At 41.7% G+C, this 21,388-nt stretch overlaps 1 protein-coding gene across 1 annotated transcript in view; it reads right to left on the bottom strand.

Annotated features, from left to right (window-relative positions):
- COL4A1 (collagen type IV alpha 1 chain) overlaps nt 1–21,388 on the bottom strand; it is a 146,003-nt gene that overhangs the window by 4,421 nt on the left and 120,194 nt on the right. Inside the window, exons 41-50 of the mRNA XM_088133408.1 lie at nt 20,839–20,889; nt 17,311–17,496; nt 16,829–16,962; nt 14,344–14,416; nt 13,641–13,712; nt 10,121–10,249; nt 8,108–8,206; nt 7,109–7,321; nt 4,401–4,578; nt 3,384–3,498 (exon numbers count right to left, since the gene is read on the bottom strand). Of these exons, the coding sequence (XP_087989534.1) occupies nt 3,384–3,498; nt 4,401–4,578; nt 7,109–7,321; nt 8,108–8,206; nt 10,121–10,249; nt 13,641–13,712; nt 14,344–14,416; nt 16,829–16,962; nt 17,311–17,496; nt 20,839–20,889 (1,250 nt within the window). The remainder of the gene's footprint in view (nt 1–3,383; nt 3,499–4,400; nt 4,579–7,108; nt 7,322–8,107; nt 8,207–10,120; nt 10,250–13,640; nt 13,713–14,343; nt 14,417–16,828; nt 16,963–17,310; nt 17,497–20,838; nt 20,890–21,388) is intronic.

A 21,388-nucleotide genomic window follows, 5' to 3' on the forward strand; every position in this document is an offset into this window, starting at 1 on the left:
ATGGAAAGTTTATTTACAAAGCAGTTGCAAGCTGTTGAAGTTACAAGAACTCTTGATTGGGCGAGGTCATTAAATTTCAGGAAAAAAATGAGGAGGGAAGAAGGAGGTGGTGTTTAAGCATTATCTGTTCCAGATATAATTTTAGATGGAGTATGGACAAAGATAAACTATATCCATCTTTATTAAATATTGTCCTGTTTTTCACTGACTAAAAGAGATATATACCTAATGGGAGAAAAATAGCACAGTACTTGCTGTATATTTTTATTTTATAAGCATCCCAGAGGGCTTTTTCTAATTTGGAGATGGTCTATCCTGCTGTAGCAAAGTGGCAAGATCTTCTTTAAAAAATTGTGCTTCTCACACAGAGTGGGTCATTCTGACTTCCCAAATTGGAATGGAAAAGCGAGACTGGTGATGGAAACACCATCACTACAAAGTCAAAAAGGCCTTCCAAATTCTGCCATAAATCCTATTAGTTGAAGTTTCCAAGAAGACAACAATTTCTTCAGAACCTCTGTTGAAAAACTTAAATTCTGCCATTCAGCTTCCACCCTATCCGATGGAGAAGGCTTGGCAGAGGATGTACAACTGATCCTTAGATTAGCAGTTCCTTCCTGATTGGTATTCTCCAGTAATTCTCCCCCACTAATTCTAGGAGCTCTGGAAATCAAAAGTGTTGAAGCCAATGAGATATCACCAGAATCATTTGGGTCCCATTTTGCCTGATCTTTTTGATCATTCCAAAAGGCATTCAGAAGCCCTGATGGCCAATTTGTCATAAAAGCATCTAGCCCAAACAACTTCAGAGATGGGAATGTTGACATGAATTGGTACTTGAGCTTTCTGTTGCAGGGCAAACAAATCCAGGATTGGGTTGCCAAAACTGAATATGAACTATTAAAAGGAATAATGGTTCAATGATCATTTTGATTTTTATATTGTCCGACACCTGAACCAGTCAGCTAGATTATTGTGAGATTCCATCCTAATGGAGTACAGATGTTTTGTTTTTCCATCCATAAGAGAATCTTGTAGATTGTCATAAACACCTGGAGAGTTGAAGTCAAGCCAGATACAAGGCTCTGATATAAGTTTCCATGCTACTGATTTTTTCTCTCTCTCATTTAGATGAAGAGGTACACTTCCAATAAGGTTAGCAATGCCAGAAAGTCCTCCTTACTGATGACCACCAAGATGGACTTCAGAATTTTGAACTGGAAACACCTTTTTGCTGCAATGTTTGTTCACCATTTGAAATCATCAACACCCTGGCATTTCAGTTATTTTGGGGCACTAAAAACAAAAATTTCACTTGGGACATGAAATCTTGAGAGTTTCACTCTCTAGTAAAGACTGGATGGTTCTGACAAATTTCAGACGTTTCAAAGAAGGTTATGATTGTGAGGAGCCAATGAATTCACCTCTTGGCTGGTGGGCAAATGCCAGAAATAAACTCTTGAATTTTTTTAAAGAGAGAATTGGGTGGATTCTTAAATGACATCTCTATCTTATGCTATTAGTCTTGAAGATTTAGTGTTCTGAATTTGGGTTGGGTGCAGCATGCTTCCAAATACAAGCTGCAGGGGAGCAATGGCAGGAGATGGGCATGTCTCTGACTCTTGCTTTTGAGTATCTCAGAGGCACCTGACTGACCATTGAGAGAAAAAAAATAGAGGACTAGAATAGAGTTAGGTCTAGGCTAAGCTTATGTCTTTATGGAACTGTACCTCTCACCCACTGATCTGATCTGGTTTGCAACCAATCCTACTTTAGATCCAGGAGATGGCCTACTGCTTCCCGGACTGGCTTGGTGTCATGAAGAAGTATGCTGGATTTCCTAGGAGGTGGACTTTTGGTCTGGCAGAAGTGAAAGGAGAGGAGAGTCAGCTGCAAACTCTGATGTTCTGGATCTAGAAAGGAGTCAGGAACCATGTGTGTGCCTCTTTTATATTTATGTCCGATTTAGTTTTGGAAAGATGTGTGGATTTTTTTCTCTTTGTCCTATTGTTATTTTCTGCAACTGCAATGATAGCTGCAGGAGCATTATTGTTTATGATTTGTCTCCTGTTGGTTGGGCAGATAAGGCTAAGGTGACAAACCCTAGTGGGACAGGAAAGAGAGAGAGACCCTAAGCAAAACAAAACTCTAATGGAAAAAATAAACAACTCTAACCCTAATAAGGATGTGTTCGTACAAGTCCCAACCGTTCTGCTCACTAGTCCTGGGGCATAAGGGTGGCTTCTCTATCAGATAGATTCACCCTGATGGTTCCAAAAGGAGATATCTTTCCTGAACTGGAAAATGCTGTCCATGAGAATCAGAAAAATGAAAATAGTTTTGACATTAACATCTGGATTTTATACCTCCAAATATGAGGACCAATTATAATTTGGTAATTTCTATCTTCCAACAAGCTTTGGAAGCATTTGTGTATCCTAATACTGTTAGGATTTTCTCATGGAAAGGATTCATCTCGTTATCTGCAAAACAATATTGTTATTGTTATGGCTAAGTAAAGTGTGTGAATCAGTTTAGGGTTTTAGTTTGCACGTATACTGCTATTTACTGCCACCTATTGGCATGTGTATGCTAATTACCCAGTGGGGGGGGGGGGTACATAGCAATATAATGGGAGGATTATATGCCCAGCCTCTCAGTAGAGTTTTAGTAGAGTTTTAGCCACCATGTAGTCAGTTTTTATGGGTTATGTAGTTGTAACTAATAACCAAGTAGTGTACCTCTTCTCTGAGAGTTTTTAGCTAGAGACTTTGTTAAGCTTGTGTTGTTGATAAGTCTTGGATGCTAAAATACATGAGAAGACGTGTTTTTTCCTATATTTTGTATGATATTTGCATTTTATGGAGTTTTGCATTTTTTATCAATAAACACCAGTTAGTATATATTTTCTGGCTGGATTTCTTTGGAGAACAAGATATGGACATTGCATTTTGTAAATCTCCCATGCTAACATGTATTTTTCCTGGGCAACCTTCCTGGAAGTATTGCTGCACTCTGCATAACAGGAGTATTGCTGCACTCTGCTCAACAAATACTACTTCAGTACCTAAAGGAATTTACTGTGCATATTTGCAAACCTTCCAGCATTGCATTAAGAACTAGAATCTGGGATGGAGCAGAAATGGTTTAAACACTGGCCACAATCCCTCTCTGATTTCCCCTCTTGATTTTTAATTTTCCTCCATGATTTAATTTTCTTCCCTGGTTGAAGAGTTCTTGGGAACTAGAAAGCTTGCAATTCTTTGTAAATCCTCAGCTGACCTAACAAAAGTATTGTTATATGAATTTGGGATTCTTTTAAAAAAAAGATCAACACAGCTGCTTTTGTTTTGTAATGTGACCTATAACTCAGTGCACATTACCATCACAAAGGAGTAGCCTATCCACAGAGAGTTCCAGCCTTCTGGACATGGTGGAATTTGAATTGTTTGGCTGTGAACTGCTATCACCATAGAAGGAGCTTCACATACAGCACACCTAAGAAGGGGACGACATAAGAGTTGCAAGATTAGATTCTACTACTGAAAGCTCACCTCCATTCTTACAAGCCATCAACTGCAAGTGCAGTTCTGTTGGGGTACATTCAATCCTGCTCATTCCTCATTTCAACTAGTATGATGCCATGCCAACGGGTTTACAATCTTTAATATGAAGCATGTTGAGAAATAAACCATGGTATTGAAAATACAGGGCAGAAAAATATAAGCCATTTCTGTAATTGTTACTAGGAGCTGACCTCAGAAGATGGAGGATCCATCACTTACCATAAAAGAAAAGAAAAAATACATCTGTAATATTTAGAAGTGATGTCAAAGTAGATCCAAATAACTGTCTTATAAATTGCCTTGGGGAATACAGTGTTACAGAAGGCTGCAGAAATGGAACGCTTGATCCTAACGCTCCAGACTACTGCAGGCAAAGTAACACCTACCTGAAATTTTTGATGGAGAAACCTTTTACAAAAGAAAAAAAAAATGAAGAAAATTCTCCAGGAAAGGAAAGGAACAAAGAAAGCCTCAGCAAATAGGAGCAAGATGGAAATTTGCTCTTTTCCTCTGCATAGACAGTTTTTGGACAAAAGGACCATTAGACCTATGACCTCTGATAGAGTTTTCCTTAGGAATAAAAGACGGATCTTTCTTAAGTATCATCTTATGGAAAATGAATTGCCACTGTTCAAGAGATAGAGCCTCATCTTCAAAAACAACTAGAAATATTGTCCAGACTAAGAATTTAAACCCATGGTAAGTTTTTACAGCTCTCTATCATGATGGCTCTAATATTGGAAGAAATGCAAAATCTGCCATCTGATCTGCATATTAGTGTGGGGGTCAGCTTTTTTGACGCATGGATCTAGCTCAGGTGATTCTAGTGCTTACCTGCTAATGAAAGGTCTGATGCTTTCTCCTGTCAGAGGAGCCATGCTCATTGGCATGGGCTCAGGGGTTGACAACCAATAAGAGTAATCGTTTCTCGAGGCAAAATTGCAGACGTTGTTAATATTGCAGAATAGGAAAGGCATTGTGCTGAATTTACGTAGGCAACTTCCAGCGGAGCCTGAAAGACCAAAAGTGAAAGGTTAATCTCCCTCATCCTATATAACACTGAGATATACAGAAAGATACAACCATGGTGTAAGAAAGGGCTAGACAAGAAATGTTCTTTATGTGGTGGCAAGGCTGAGTGTATGCATATTATATCTGTTTCTCAAATGGTAGCAATAGAGATGGACAAACCTTACTTTTCAATCTTCTATTAAAGTTTCAAGGGTGATAGGGAAGAGCACCTACCTTCAGTGAGTCTGTGAGCTTTCCAATGTCTCTCTCTTCCCAAGTATAAAGGGTAAGTGGCAGCAGAAGGGTCTCTGCCAGAATGCACACTAACTCACACCCCACCCCTTGTAAGCTTTCCTCCTTCCCCATGGATGAGAAAGGGCTCACCTTCTGGAAGGAAAAGAAGAGTGGGCTCCCTCAGATCTTAAAGTGGTCAGTAATGGCTATGAGGCCATCAGTGATGCAGAAAACCTTTTTCCCAGTTAGAAACCATGAGCTGGATCATTAGTCCCATAATTTCCAGCTGGAAAAGACACACTGTGTTCTTTGCAACCATAGACAATGTAAAACACAGAGATGCTTCCTCCTCCACTTCCTGCCTCTCTCCTAATGTGATTCTTTTCAGTATTCCTTGGATAAGGGTGAGGGAGAAACTTAGGAAATACAGGCGGGATGAAATGAGGGCCCAACTGACAGGAACCCGTGCAAGTTGGAAATCCCTGCCTCACCTGAATTTGCACTGTAACAGAAGCGTGGCAACGTAGACATACAGCAAAGCGCTGTTTTACGCTGGGTGTGGTTGCAAGTGGGCTGCTTTTGTGTTTAGTGGAAAAGTGACATCATGGGGTGGTTGATTAGAGCAAAGAGAGAAAAAGAGAAGAATTCCCCTTCTAATCTCCTGCTTCTCAGTTCTGTTAAAGTTTAAAAGGATGCCTCCCACATTCAGTACGTAAATAATGTCTGCTTACTTCTAGCGGGGGAATTAATTCTTCTAATTAACTATGGTGTATATTGTGTACCAGTAGGACATTTAAAAATGAAAAGATTTTACATTCAGTTCATTGGGGTGCTGGATTTTTCGTGTTTACTGCCCTATGTACATGCCCTTGTGTCCTGTTGATGCATGCATGCAGATATCATGTTATTGGTTTGGCTTGGAATCTGCTAGGATTTTTCTCTTCAGCCTTGTTGGAGGTTCAAAGTGTAAAAAAGACTTCTGGATTTTTTTTTTCCTGCAGAGTAAAAAGTGAGCAAAGTCACACAGGGGACATTCCTCGCTGGACATAATCAAGCAATGACACTCACAGGGGCAGGGAAGGATAAGGGAATCTGGTTCCCCCAAAGACAGTGTTGCTGAGGAGAACTTATCAATGTTATAGTACTTTCAAAAAGTCTGCATTGAAGTCCTAGTAGTTATTCTATGAATATCCTGAATAGAAAAGTTGCTTTGGAATGTAACCAAAGTGACTGTTAGTCTAAGCAAATCAGTGTGGGATTTTGCTCTGCTTATTAAGAGGCTGGTAGGTTTCAGTGATGCAGCACCTCAGACACCTTGAGAAAATGGAAGTAGAGCCATTTTGCCCAGATGTACTTATTCTTTCTAAACTCAGGTGGCTTTTTGAAATAGAGTTTTATGAACATTCAGTAAGCAGAAGCCATGTTCCTGAGGATCAGGAGTATTAGGACAAAAGAACAGAAAGAAAAATTCAGAGAGCAGTAAAATGTAGAATGAATGATAGATTTGGCCTCTGTACATATTTGAGTAAAATACACACAACTGAGAGTTGGAGGAGAGGGCCCTGAATCAAAATCCACATGGCCAAAAAGAACGATGTTTTGAATTATAGCCAGATAAGATATGGCTTTGAAAAGAAAGCCCATAAGGGCCTATAAAACCTAATTAAAAATAAAAATCTCTGAGCCTGACGTAGATTCAGAAGCTTCACTGCCCTCGAGAAACATCATTATTTCAGATAGCCAGAAAAATAAACTTTGCTCTGCTTTCATAGGCATAAAAGTCATTGTGCCTTGAACGTTCTCTTTTACTACTCAAGATACTGTCAGAGCACCTGCCTCAGGCTTGATGGTTTGCTTGTTGTTACTGCAACACTAGGGACTGCAAATCACTTTCTAATTTTTCTGGCCATCAGTTTGTTTCAAACTATTTCTATTTCTTAAAAAAAACCCTACACAATCATTGATTTTCCTAGCATGAGCAGTTTTCCAAGCGGTTCCCCCTCACACGATGTCCTTTTGTGCGTATTTCCTTTTCATGTATGCTTCTGAGTGCAATTTTACATTATGAAGTAAATAAAGTTCACAAATATGCACGGCTCATATACAGAAGTGTGAACTGAGTAAGTTTATAGAAATATATGAACCAATCTATTTCACTGCCATCCTTATGCAACAATTGATGGGACCCTGTAGGAGTGAGTTAGAAAGACTTAGCATAAAATGTGGCCCTGGACTAATATAATCCATCTCACTGCAAAACATGCTCATTTTATAGGATTCATTCTATGCTTGCTTACCCAAATCCTGGCCATGGGCTCGTTCATTGCCTTGTACATAAAGCAAAGAATATCCATAGAACATGAGTCTCGTCCCAAATGGACAGGAGGGCTCTTCTGTGGTTTGGCTGTGCCTGGTCACAAGGAAACCATGAGCCACAGAGGGACTGCCTGGTGGGCCCATCGCCCCTGGCATGCCTTCAGGACCAGGTGGGCCAGGAAAGCCTCTAGGACCTACAAGAAAGAAAGACCAGTAAACTGACATTGTAAAAAGAGAACTATATCCCTAACCTCATGGATGATTTGGTTTCAGTCATCATCAAGGAAGCCCTAATACGTTTTATAATTTCTACAAATTCCTAATTTTGTAAATTCCCAATTTTATCTTGGAATACGATCTAATGCAGGTCAGATCACAAAAACCAGAATGTGTTTAAATGGTATAAAAGCTTTCTTTTATTACAGAGGTGGAGAACAGGACTGGACCCAAGGATTAAAACTTTACTTCATTCCATTCATACAGGTGAGATGACATTCCTGGGGATGAAGCCAAAACAATCTCCCCCCACCCAATTCTACTATATGGAATTCTGTTCAAGTATAGCTCAATCTTTGCCATTCCTTGCAGTCTTGGTTCTGCTTTAGTCATCCCACACCTTCCTCTGCGGGTCGTGTTGTGGAGCCAAGACCTCTGAGCACATTTGCAGGCATTCTGGCTGCCTTCCTTGGATTGCCCCCAGGTTCAAGGGCCCTTTCTACAAAGACAGAGCTTCTGAATAAACATGTTTAGGATTGAAAAAGTGTATTTATTCTGTGCTGGAGGTGTGGGGAATACTGACTGTCAGAGCCAAAGACCTACAGCTGATTTGGTTTAAAAGGTAAGCCACCCGACCAATTACTTAACAACCTCTGTTTTCTCCTGAAAATGTACTTTCCCCTCAAGTTTATCATCCTAAAGCCCCCTTCACTGAATTCACTATGAGAGTATTAAGCTGGCTACAGTAATATGATCAGACTTGCCTGGGGGACCCACAGGGCCACTTTCTCCTTTCTGACCAGGTGTGCCATCAAACCCTGGTATTCCTGGGGGACCATTCAAACCCGCAGGTCCTGTTACACCTATTGAAATGAAAATGCACAGTCACAATTCATTTATGGAACTCCCGTCATGAAGAATAGGAAGGATGATAACAGAGCCTCCACTGGGGCAAATCAGTGTTCTTATTTTAAGAAGCACAAGAGGCCTACATCTTCCTTCATTCAATTCAACCCTATGCTTCTTTTTCACTAGCCAAAAAACCTAGAACTGAGTGCAAGTCCTCTGCATCTGTATGTCTTGTAGACACATGAGTGTTAAATTCCACAGCCCTGGGGAATCTCTAGAGTTAAACAGGGACACCTTAAATGGTTATAACTCTACTACAGATGCAAGTCACCTTTTAAAAAGGCTATCTGCATAATTTTGCAATTTTAGGCCTCCTTTGTTTGAGTACCAAAATTGTGCTTATTAGCAACTTAGTAGTATGCATGAATATAACTAGTGTAAGAGCCTTTCAACTGGTGGGCAGCAGAGGGGAATTCTGTAAGTTCAGTTTTGTTGCATTCATGCTGCCTGGATAAGGTGGTTTGTATAGTAGAGGTTATTACAGTGTCCCCTTCTTTGGCAAATTAACGATTTTGTTGGTATGAGGTAATGTAATATCATGGAAGATTTTCTTCTTGTCTGTTTCAGCATACTATATGTATTTAAAGGTACACTACACTGCACAAATCAAAGACGTGTGAATCTGAAGAATTATCAGGTTTTAATTTGCTTGGGAAGTACAAATTAGATGCATATTAAAATATGACCCCTATATATTCTTCCCTAAGAAAAAGAAAAAAAGTATTTGGCCTCTTTTATGCTAGTTTCTCATCAGTAACTATAATATTTGGAAACCATAACTTGGTCATTGCTTATCTACTTCTAGCAGATTGTTATTTTTCCTGCTCCCTGAGTTACGCTCCTCTGTCATCCCCCTTCACTCCTCCAGGGATAGGGGGATGAACAACGACGTGCGAGTATTATACAGTATAGCCTTTCACCATGCAAAAACACACCCTTTTTTATATCTGGTGCCCTGTGGGCCAGAAAAATGTAAGCAAGGTTTTTCTTCTTCTTTCTAGCAAAGTATCTAGCAAAGTATCTAGCAAAATATGATGTCACAAAACAGTAGTATAACAAAGCTATCTTTACGACAAACACATAACTTTATAACAATTCACTGTTGTATCTGTCAGGTTCAGCCTGGCATGGCACATGCCTTCCAAGCTGGCTGCCATTCCGCCTAGCTAATTTCAAACGTGCCTAGTCAGTTTCCTTGCCTCAGGCGCAGGTGATCGAAAGAGGAAATGCAAAACCGCAAGTGAACTGCAGATAGGTGGCGGCAATCAACCCGTGGCAGGAATCAATTACTTTGCAACGAATGGGACTTCCCCCAGCCACAAGCTGCAGGCAAGCAGCCAACAATGAAGACAAAGAACTCCGCAGCTCAAGCCACGCTCAACCGCCTATCAAGAGCAATCATGAGTCAGTCTCACGGGACCTGCCACACAAGCAAAGCAGCTGAAAACAAAGGACCCTAGCTGAACCTGCCATCAGCCCGGGGCAGGGAGAGCCAAGGGCAAGGGGTGAGCCAAGGATGGGCAAAGGCGGGCAGGGGCGGTCAGCAGGCGGGACTTGCAAAGCGTGGGAAATGGGGAGATTATAAAATGCTATGTAATCTGTGCCAAGCCAACCCTGGCTTTGTTTGTAACCACATGCATTACACCTGAGTAAACTGCTTTCATACGAGCCTGCATCTCACAGAGTCTTTATTCAGTGTTGAATGCGGCGATTCTTACAGTATCAAAGCAGCTACATAATTTACAAAGCCTATTAAAAGGCTCTGGATTTAGAGTAGAGCTACTGTACTGAATATAAGACATCTTGGCAGAATAAGAGATATTATTCCCAATTATATAAAGATGTGATCTCAAGCTTCAACCCTTTACCTTGTTGTCCTTTTGTTCCTGGAAGACCAGGAAATCCTTTGGGGCCAGCAGGGCCTGAAAGGCCAGGTAGGCCTGCTTCGCCTTTCACAAGATGGAAAGGACCTGGAGGACCCGGTGGGCCTGGCAAACCTAGCATAAACAAAGCAGGAAGCACAATAAGCCAATGTTCATGGATGCCAGCAAGGATACAAGAATACTTTGGCTGGCCAAAGTATTAAGGTGGTGATGGGCATGGGGAGATATGGTGGAGATTGGGTGCAGGTTGTTCCTGGGGATCACAGGACTGTTGTTTCATACCAGTCTTGCGTTCCAGCTCCTCAGGGTTAGCCCAGATACCCTGTCAGCAGATATTCAGAGGCCCTGGCTTTTGGCTGCTGCTTCTTAATGCCAGGTTGGTCTGTAATAAGGCTGCCCTCATCAGTGATTTAATCCTTGATCAGAGGGCTGACCTTGCATGTATCACCGAGACCTGGCTGGATCCAAAATGGGGGTTGCCCTTTTGGAGTTATGTCCAGTTGGGGTTCAGGTGTGGCATCAGCTGTGATCCTGGGGCAGGGGTGGAGGTGTGGCAGTTGTCATCCGGGAATCCCTTACCGCCTTCAAGGACACTGCACCACAGGTCACCAGATGTGAGACCCTGTTCATTAAGCTGGGCTCTAGGGATCCATTGGGATTGCTGCTGTTGTACCAGCCTCCCTGCTGCACAGCAACTTCCCTGCCTGAGCTCCTTAACGCCATTTCTGGGCCAACAGTGAAGTTCCCCAGATTTATGGTTTTGGGGGACTTCAATCTGCCTTCTCTAGGAATGGGGTCTGAGGTGGCTCAGGAGTTCATGGCCACCATAATGGTCATGGGCCTATCCCAGTTCATCCAGAGCCCGATGCCGGACAGTGGTCACACACTTGATCTGGTGTTCCTGTCAGAGCAGTGACTATGTGATCTGAAATTGGGGGAGCTTTTAGTGTCATGGTCAGATCATGCCCTGATTACCATGGGATTCTCCAGAGCCACTATCTGCTGCAGGGAGGCTGGACCCATTAGATTGGTCCACCCCCGACAACTAATAAACCCTGATGGGTTCCAGAGGGAGCTGGAGGTTGATCCTGCTGGTCTGTTGCATGGTCCATCCAAAGCCCTGGTCACTGCTTGGAATAAGGGGATGGCTGAGGCCTTGGATTGGATCATGCCCATGCAACCTCTCCCCTCCTGTGGATCCTGTCACTCCCTGTGGTTTACGGAGGAGCTGAGGGAGATGAAGCAAGAGAAGAGGTGTTTACAGTGTTGCTGGTGCTCAAAGAGGGACAAATTAGACCAAACACAGGTCAGAGCCGCTATTAAGGCCTAGCTAGTGGCAGTAAGGGCAGCGAAGCCCTTATTGAAGTAACTTATCATTACTTCTCCGCTCTTATTGTGTCCACAGATAGCCACCCTGCAGCCCTGTTTTGGGTGACACGAGCCCTCCTAGGTAATGGGGGCTTGGAGCACCTCTTACAGAGGCGTGTGGATGAATTTGCTCAGCATCTGTTGCACAAAGTTGCTTGGATTAGTTCTCAGTTGGATGCTGGCTTTGTTGCAGGTCCAGTGGAGATGCCTAGGGAGGAGTCTTGGCCTGTTATCTAGGAATGATTTGAACCTGTTGGACCTGAGGAGGTGGACAGGGTCCTTAGGACTCTGAGCTCAGCCACCTACTTTTTAGATTCATGCCTCTCCTGACTGGTTAAAGGGCCAGGGGGGTGTCATGTGAGTGGGTTCTAACAATGGTTAATGCTTCCTTGAGTGAGGGGGTTGTTCCTTCACCTATTAAGGAGTCTTTGGTTTGCCCCCTCCTCAAGGAGCCATTGCTGGACCCCACTATACTGGTCAATTTTTGTCCAGTATCCAACCTCCCCTTTTTGGGGAAGGTGATTGTAAAGATGGTTGCATAGCAGCTTTGGAGGACCTTGGATGAAGTGGATTATCTGGATCCCTTTCAGTCTAGATTCAGGCCTGGTTATGGGAATGAAACAGCATTGGTTGCACTTTTGGATGATCTCTGGCGAGGGCGAGATGAGGGCTGTGCATCCATCCTTGCCCTATTTGACCCCTCTGAGGCTTTCGATACCATTGACCATGGTATACTTCTGGATCGGCTCAGAGGATTGGAGGTTGTTGTGCTGGTTCACCTCCTTTCTCCGGGACCAATTCCAGTTGGTGGTAGTCGGGGAGGAGAGATCCCGCCCTTGGCTCCTACTATGCGGGGTGCCACAGGGTTTGATACTTTCCCCTCTCCTATTTAACATCTACATGAGGCTGCTGGGTGAGCTCATCCATCGCCATGGGGTGAGGTATCATCAGTAAGCCGATAATACCCAATTATACATCTCTGGCCCTGGAGAATTAAGCAATGCTGTGAATGTCTTATCCTGGTGCCTGGAGGCAATGAGGGTCTGGATGGGGAACAACAGGCTTCAGCTGAACCCTGGCAAGACTGAGTGGCTTTGGGTTTTTGGGCCTTCAAATGCTAGGACTATGCCATCTTTGGTGCTGGATGGAGTGGCCCTGCCCCGACAGACCTGTTGCGCAATCTGGGGATCCTCCTGGACTCACAACTCCTGCTCAAAGAGCAGGTGGCAGTTGTGGCTAGGAGGACCTTTGCACAGCTTTGTGTTGTGTGTCAGTTGCGCCCATTCCTGGTTTGGGGGACTCTGCTCACAGTCACTCATGCCCTGGTCACCTCTTGTTTGGACTTCTGTAATGCACTCTACATGAAGAAATGCTGCCCTTGAAGAGTATCTGGAAGCTTCAGCTGGTGCAAAATGCAGTGGCATGGGCAGTTATGTACGCCTCTAGAAGGGTACATGTTGCACCTCTGCTCCACGAGCTGCATTGGTTGCCAGTTTGCTTCCAGGTCCAATTCAAGGTGCTGGTTTTGACCTTTAAAGCTCTTCATGGCATGGGGCCAGGTTATTTGAGGGACCGCCTCTCCCCAGTTACATCTGCCCATCCCATCAGGTCTGGCAGAGAAAGCATGCTGTGGGTCCTGTCTGTCATGTTACATTTGGCAGGTCCCAGGAGGTGGGCCTTCTTTGCTGTGGCGCATGCCTTGTGGAATCTTCTCCGCCCATAAGTGAGATTAGCTCCATCCTTCTTAACATTCTGCAAGTCCCTCAAGACCTGGCTATGTGATCAGGCCTGGGGCTCCCAGGGGACTGGATAGATTTTGTGATGGCTCCCTTACTGTGGTTAACATCATCCTCTCTTGTTCTGTGTGCTTTTTTATAGTTTTAATCATGACTGTTTTATATGCATTTACTGGTTTTCTTTTTAATTTAGTGTTGTACGTCACCCGGAGTCACTTTCTTGTGAGATGGGTGGCTATACAAATATGGTAAATAAATAAATGGGCCAGCAGGACATCTTCCATGAGACTTGGATATAAAGAAGAGATTGGGTGGATTTCACCAAAATATTTCAGCTCTTTGTCAGTAACACAATTCTTTTCAAAATGATCAAATCTGAAATAAAAAATGCCATCATGTACCTTTAGCTCCAGGAAACCCGTGGTCACCTTGTATTCCTTTGGATCCAGGGAAACCTGAAGAACCTTTTAGACCTGGAAAGAAAGGAAATCTTCATTGTTACTATGTGAAGCTCCTTATTTATCTATTTTTAATTCTTCTTCCCAACATACCAAATGATATGAACTCAGTCCCACTGATTTTATCCTTATTACCCAATACTTTGTGCTTTTTCTTTATTCACTTTTATGAACTGCAAGTATTCATTCTTTTTAATCCTCTCCACACTGGCTTCCTTCTTATTTGCTTAAGGTAAGAGGGGAAAAGCTTTTTTTCCCCTAACTAGTACGATGAAGGCCTGAGAAACAGTATGTGGCATTTCATCCCTCACAGCCACAACAATTGCTACATTTGTCTTAGTACATAGATTTCAAACAAAAATGTATCATGACTTCAAATAGGGGATTTAAAATGTTCCAAATTTGAAATGTTCTGCCTGTTGTTCTGATGTTGCTGTGGATGTAGCAGAAGTGTTGAAGGGTCCTGTCTGAAGCCATTTCAGGCTTGGAATACTTCCATGATTGGAACAGTGCTGGTCCATTTCTGGTGAAGTCAGAGCAGTGGTTTCCCCTCCAAATGATTTGGAAACACAATATTAACAATAAGGACAGTATTTCCTCTTTCTGGGGCACAAAACCAGAGGAAAATAATCACTTTTTCTCCTACCTTGGGGACCTGGAATTCCAGGAGGTCCCATGTCACCTTTCTGACCCGAAGTTCCAGGGAAACCAGGATTGCCCTGGACAAGATAAAAGAACCCTCAGTTTTGGCACTTAAGTGGTTTCGATAGAAGTATGGATAATTTCTTAAAGTAACAATATCATGCATCTCAAATGCAGTCCTTCCAATTAAGAGAAAATGAGAGTTACAAAGATATCACCATGGTGGCTTCAGCTCATATCCAAGGAAGTAAAACCAGAGAGAATGAGAACACAGAAGCCCTAAAATAACATGACAAAGAGATACTAGAACATTCCACACTGCTTCAGATGTTAGGCAAGGTGACAGGATTACCTGGATTCCTTCAAATCCAGCTTTGCAGAGGAGGAGTATTCTTGTATGGATTTCTATTCTACCTTACTCTGATAGGCAGGTTTCTTGAAATTATCCTTATGTACCCTCTGACTGGAAAAAATCTTACCCATTTTCAGGATCTTGACCAGTAAAGAAAGATACACATGTGATATTTGGAAGACATATTGTCATGCCACTTAATTAACTACAAAGCATTTGCTGCCACAGACCCTCTTTAACCATAGTATGAGGAATTTCTATGGGGATTTTGGAGTACCTGTCATTTCCAGGTAGCCCAAACTGAAATTTGAAATTAACAATTAAACTTGAGTTTAAATTCTGGGGGAGTTTTAAGATGGTGATGGATGAGCAGCTCTGAACCTAAGCTCCATGATGTTCTTCACTTTTTAATACTATTATTCTTTCTATTCTTTGGTTTTTTTAAAAAATTCCTTTACACTTTTATTTCTTATCTGTTATTCCTGTCCACTAAGATCAACACTCAAAACAAGATAGGTAAAAGGAAGAAATGCCATGGAGCCAATCCCAGTTTGCAGTCTCCTACCAAATCTGCCAAACAGCTGAAAATTGAGAAATTTCTCCAACTAAGGAAGCCGTAGGTGTTTTTAACTGAGCAGAGTGGCTTAAACTGTCATCTCATTTTGGAGAAAATAGAAGGAAATGCTGCTTGATCTTCAACCAAATGTATGCTGTAGCTAATAATATGCTCTGCTGAAAGGAGGAAAAAGGCTGAAAATCCTATAGCACATGAGTACTCAGATGCAAAAATACTCAGCTCTATTCCTTGCAGCTTAGAAGTACCCCTTTGATTCTTAACTCTCCCAGCCAAGCAAACTGGCTGCTATGAGGTGGCTTACAAACGTTTCATCCACTGAAGAGAAGGCAGCACCAATGCTCTTTCTCCTTCACTGGAAGAACCTCACATCAAATCCGTTATCCAAAAGCAATTCCATCACCAGGCAATCACTTGCTAAAATGAGGAGATGGATTTAAATTATGTATTGATGTGTCTGCTTGCAAAAGGAAGAGATAGCAGAAGCAAAGGGAGCTTGCGGAATCCAACAAACAGGGTCACTGGTAACAAATAATTGCCTTTAGTTCCTCAGTTGGAACGTTAAATGTAATGTTTATAGACCATTTTGTGAATAACCAAGGAAAACTGCAGGAAGAGCCACCAGTAAAGAGATCCATGATTTTTCACTCAGAAGTAATTGGCTCCAAATGAGCTATTGAGGCTCAGAATGAAGCTGCTGGAATCTTAAAGTACTTCTTTTCATGCTGACAGAATGTATTTACTGTTGGTGAGTTTCTGTTCCCCCCTCTCAATAAAGTAAATGAAACCACAGGAGAATCCTTAATAGTACAATGATGTGATCCATTACTGTCTCTGTGAAGAAATGATGTTTATCAAACAGTTGATAAAGGGATTCAGGCTGAGTCAGAGTTTTCTGTTCCAGTGACAATATTCTTTCAAAGACCAGGAAGTGGCTTGCCTGGTCCTGTGGAAGGACCTCCTCAATACTTTTATGTAGGCATTCAAATTTGCTTTCCTTGATATGAAAGCTAGATGATTAATTTAATTTGTGTGTGTTCCTTGATAAATAAAGCTGGGAAAGTCTGCAGATTCTTCTGCATTCTACCAAGTTCCTTCCATCACTGATGGAATCTCTGACTTGATTAAGAATAAGGCAAAGAAAGGAAGAAAATATATGATCTGTCTGTCCTACAGGTCAAAGCAAGCAATAGGTGAGAAAAATAATCCTTAGGGCTGCTCATGATCCTCTGTGAATTGTTCTTTCTGAAGGCCTTTTCTGTCAGTGAAAAAGTGAAACCATTCCAAAGCAAAGGACAAGGAACAAAAGCCTTGTCATATGACTCCATCCTACCCTAGGTTTTTTCTATGCCATGTGTGCATGTGAACGGTCTCTGCATCTGTGAAAAGTTTTAGCTTTGGTGAAATATATGTTTTTTAGGTATTATCAGCCTGACTCAGAGTATCTTGCTCTGAAAGAAAATGTATAAACCCATTAACTGAAAATAAGGAACTACTTGTGCAATTACATTGTTACGTGTAGCTACTGGAGAGAAATCAGTCATTGCTCTAACATTAACTTACTGGGATTCCTGGAAATCCCAGGTCACCTTTGGGTCCAGGTTTCCCAGATGTTCCTGGCCAACCTGGGCTTCCTTTTTCTCCTTTTCCTCCTGGTAATCCTGGAACCCCTGGAGATCCTTGAGGCCCAGGAAGCCCTAAAGCAGACACAGAAAAAAGTATTTCTTGACCAGATTTATTTTGCAAGAAAACAAGTTTGGGTATGGCTTGTTATTACCCTCCTTAAAACAAAGACTGTACTTGGGAATGATAAATACTAATGTTTCAGTCATCTGGGTTTTATTATTCATGAATTCGTAATAAACAAAAATGCTATAACAGAGAAATTATCTATAGCTTCACTGTGACCATAAAAAAAAAATCCTGCTTCTTCTCTAAGGTAGTATTTATAAAGGAGTATTTATAAAGATTCAGACAAGCTTATTTAAAAATAAAATAGTCACTTTATGGATGGCCAGTTTGTCTAGAATGGATAAATACCTTACCTTGAAGCCCAGGTTGCCCTTGGGGTCCCCGGTCACCCTTGGGTCCCTCACCAGCCTTCCCTGGTAACCCAGGAGTGCCTGGTTGGCCTGGGGGACCTTGTGGGCCAACGAATCCAATGTCTCCCTTTATACCAGGAATTCCAGGACTTCCAGGACTTCCTGGAGAGCCCACATCTCCTTTAGCACCTAAAATGGAAAACAGCCCGCTTTGTGGTTAAGATGAAATATTCTGAGTTTAGCAACAGTTACTACCCAAGTTGATCCCTAAGAAAAATATCCACGTACTTAGTAAAATGATCCTAACAAAGATATTGCATTATTATAATTTCATGGGGATCAAAAGTGACCAGAGCTTGCCCTACAAAAAGCTTGACATTAAGTAGGGGGATGAGCAGAGGGTTCATCTCTTCTTTAAGCTTTCCGCTTTGTTGAAGGCTGAACTGATTCCGGTCTAAGACTACTTAGAATATATAAAAAACAATAATGGTGAAGCTAAAGAGAGAGCTATGACGTGATATGGCTAGCTGGCATGACTCCTAAAGAAAAGGTTCTTTGGGATAAACAGTTTAATTTGACAAGTACCTTAAGCTGTGGGAAGAAAAACTGGTAAATTTTAAGTGAGGAATCTGTGAATTTAATTGAGAAAAATGGATTTGGAAGAAAAGGAAAGATGTGGGGGGGGGGGACTTTAAGTAGAATGACTGCAGAAAGATAAAAATGTGAGTCCTGTATGAAAAAGTATTAGGAAACAGATTAATCTCCCCAACGAATGAATGGAAAATGGATGTAAGTAAAGAAGATGTGGGTGCTGCTTGGAACAGAGTGAAAGAATGAGCACTACAGCATTAATGTATGGAGTTACGATAATGGGAAGTAGGACAAAGAATGCTAGAGGAACAGAGTTGTGAAAGAGATTGTGGATGGGAAAAATGCGAATAAGGGGAATGATTGCTATGAAAAGGTTTTGTGAGAAAGCTGTTGAATAATCTGAGAAAAAGATAATGAGAAGGAATGTAGTTAAGGAATACATGGAAGAATTAAGATTAAGATTAAGATTAAAAAAGAGAAAACACAATGCAATTTTGATGGTAGTCAAAACATATTTTAGAAGTGGATGAAACATCCAGCAGAGTATATAGATTTAACCATTTCAACATGGTATTAGTTTTGAATTTACAACTTGCAAAACCTTAATCACATTAGCAACACTTGTATGTGAAACACAGTACATCAGACGTTTTTCATCATCATCTATATTCTACTAAATATATAGTTGTTTTCTACTAAAACAACTTTTGAATTTAACTATCTTCTTCTATTTGCATTTACCTGATTACATTTACAGAAACACACACAACCGATCCAGATGAACCTTCCCATTGCAATTTTTTTTTTTAAAAAGGCAATAGCATAAACCTAAGAGCAGATTTTCCCTCTGGCCTAGAGTCTACTGTCCAGAGAATTGCCCCTGGGCAGATAATATAGAATGGGCTGTATGTGGTCTTAGAACCAGTCTGTCCTATCTGACCTAGTCACATTGGTGACGGAGGCCTAGCAACTTCATCACCAACCATGAATGAAGGGAAATGGGCTATGAGAATAGGGACAAGAATGGATGGGGAATTGTGTGATGGTGGTGGGTAGCTGAATCCATGGGTTTTTCTTCTCATGGGCAACTCAGAGGGTACAGTGATTAAAGACCACAGTGGTATCACTCAGGTGATCACCAAATTGGTCCCCATCTAGGATGAATCATTTAGGTGATATAAGCCAGTGACTCATTCCATTATGACTTAGATCAATCAGCGACTGGCTCTAAGTAGGACCAACATAAGTTAATATCTAAGGGACACCATTCACCTTTCATTGTTTGAATAGACAATGGACAGCTTCTGCCAATGGTCTGGAGAATGAAGTAAGAGGCTAGCCCTTATTTCCCTTCCATCTGCTGGTAATTTAAGTCCAACAGGGGGAAATTCATTTTGAAATTGAATTGCTCCACAAAGTCAGCATACAGATGCAAACAATGGATGCTCAGGACTTTGGCTGGTGGAAAAGAAACATATGCAAGTCAGCCATTAGCAGGTCTACCTAGATTTGAGCACAGGCCATACAAAACAGAAGTAGATTCTGCTCTCCTCACAGGGTAATATTAGGTCTCTCTTATCCTTATGCTATCCTTATATGATGCTGGCATGCTTGAGAAATCGAAAGTTGGAACTGGGCTTCTGGCTGTGGTTGCTGTGGTTGCTAAGACTGGAGCAGTCCAGCCTCTTCCTCCTGGATATAACTTATCCTACCATCCATTTTTCCACAAACAGAATGCTTCTCCACCAAGAGAGACTGTCATTGCTGAAAATGCACTCTTCATCCTTGGACTGCAAAAGACTGGCAAGCATAAATATTTGGACATCACCAAAGACTTCTGCTGAAGCATGACTCCAGTGTGAAGTTGGTTGTCAGGGCTCTGTGATGCTTAGAGCCCAGGTTCTCCTGGAATTCACCCAGGAGAAAAGAACCAAGATCAGAACCTGGCTCAATGCAGCTTTTTCTGCCCTTAGGACCTTCATTGCAAGGAAGAGATTTCAAGTGCAGAAAGAATGAGGAGACATCATTGCATTCCTTGTTATATCATGCCTAACACCCCCACTTGCTGCTCAAGTAGTCATTTCAGTTCTACTGGTTTGAGACATTCTGCGGGATTAGGGGTCAGGGTTGGTGGAGCTTGACCTGTTGCTACTGCAGAAGTAGGCATCTTGGAAGAATTAATCCTCTTTCCCTTTGTCCAGCAATATCTTGCCTAGCCCATCCTCTGATTATCCTTCTGACTGGAGCTTTTACATTTCCCAGTCATGATTTCTGAAGTTTTGGCGGGGGGGAGAGGGCAGCTAGTCCTCAAGGGGAGCCTGCGGGAAGCTGTAAAGGCAAGTCTTGGCTTAAAAGGAAAAAGCTATGTATGCCCTTGAAAACAGCTCAGCAGTGTTATCTGTAGTAGTATACACAAAATGTAACCATTCAGAAGAATTAACTTTCCCGAAATAAACAAGCCACTTAAATGGAGGGATGATGGGGGGGGGGATGTCCTTTTCAATCTGTAAATATGGGTGAATTCAAAAGAAAGGAGAGGGGAGAGTGAATCTCCTCTCTCCTTCATCTAACTAGGAACATCATGCTGCTTTAAAATTCAGGCTAAGCCAAGAGCAGCCCTACTGCTATGCAGGTTTGATTGGGGTTGGAACAGAAAGCTACAAAAGTCTAATCACAGCACGTGGAACACCCTAAACATAGCTCCAAAAAGCTAAGTTTGGTTCTGAGCATGGAAAGAAATCACAGATTTTGTGCCAAGCTCAAAGCACAACTCTGAGAATGTGCATGCTTTGTTTTGTTTTGAGCACAGAACATTCATAGTGGCCATTCCAACCTGAGATATTTTAGGCTCAGAATTTCTTGTGTGTCACTAGTGGCAAAGAAAAATTAGAACAGTAGATAGACTCTGAGGACTTTACATTTAATGTTTTAGTAAGTTACCTCTTTCTCCCTTTTCACCTGGAAGTCCAGGAAACCCTCTACCTGGAAGACCTGCAAAGATGAACACAGAAACTGAGAAATTGGAAAGCATATATTTCCTAAATAGTATTAGTCCAATTAGGTGATACCTTTATATATTAGAATTTATACCGTTATCCTGAAATTTTCCTCATAGAACATTTATACTTTTAAATGTTCTCCTCCTTCCATAATGTGGCAGCTAAATTGAAAAGATAGATAGATAGATAGATAGATAGATAGATAGATAGATAGATAGATAGATAGATAGATAGATAGATTCCCTCCCCTGACCCCAAATATTCCCCTTTGGATCCCACACCCTTGCTAAAAAAAATGTGTAGAGAAAGGTGTAGTGTCAACGTGGAAGACCATTGTTATTTTGAGGAGTTTAGGTGACATATTTTGATTTTTCCTGCACATGTTAAGAAAGTTTACTCTGAGTCATAATAATGTTTAGCTGGCTTGTTTTTCATTTTTACATAGAAGGGGGGAGGGGGAGAGAAGAGAAAACTCTCAGGATTGTTTAGAT

Source organism: Python bivittatus, unplaced genomic scaffold (assembly GCF_059951505.1).
Source record: "Python bivittatus isolate LINGU-HERP-01145 unplaced genomic scaffold, Pbiv_v1 ctg000020_np1212, whole genome shotgun sequence".
In the NCBI taxonomy this organism is placed as follows: domain Eukaryota; kingdom Metazoa; phylum Chordata; class Lepidosauria; order Squamata; family Pythonidae; genus Python; species Python bivittatus.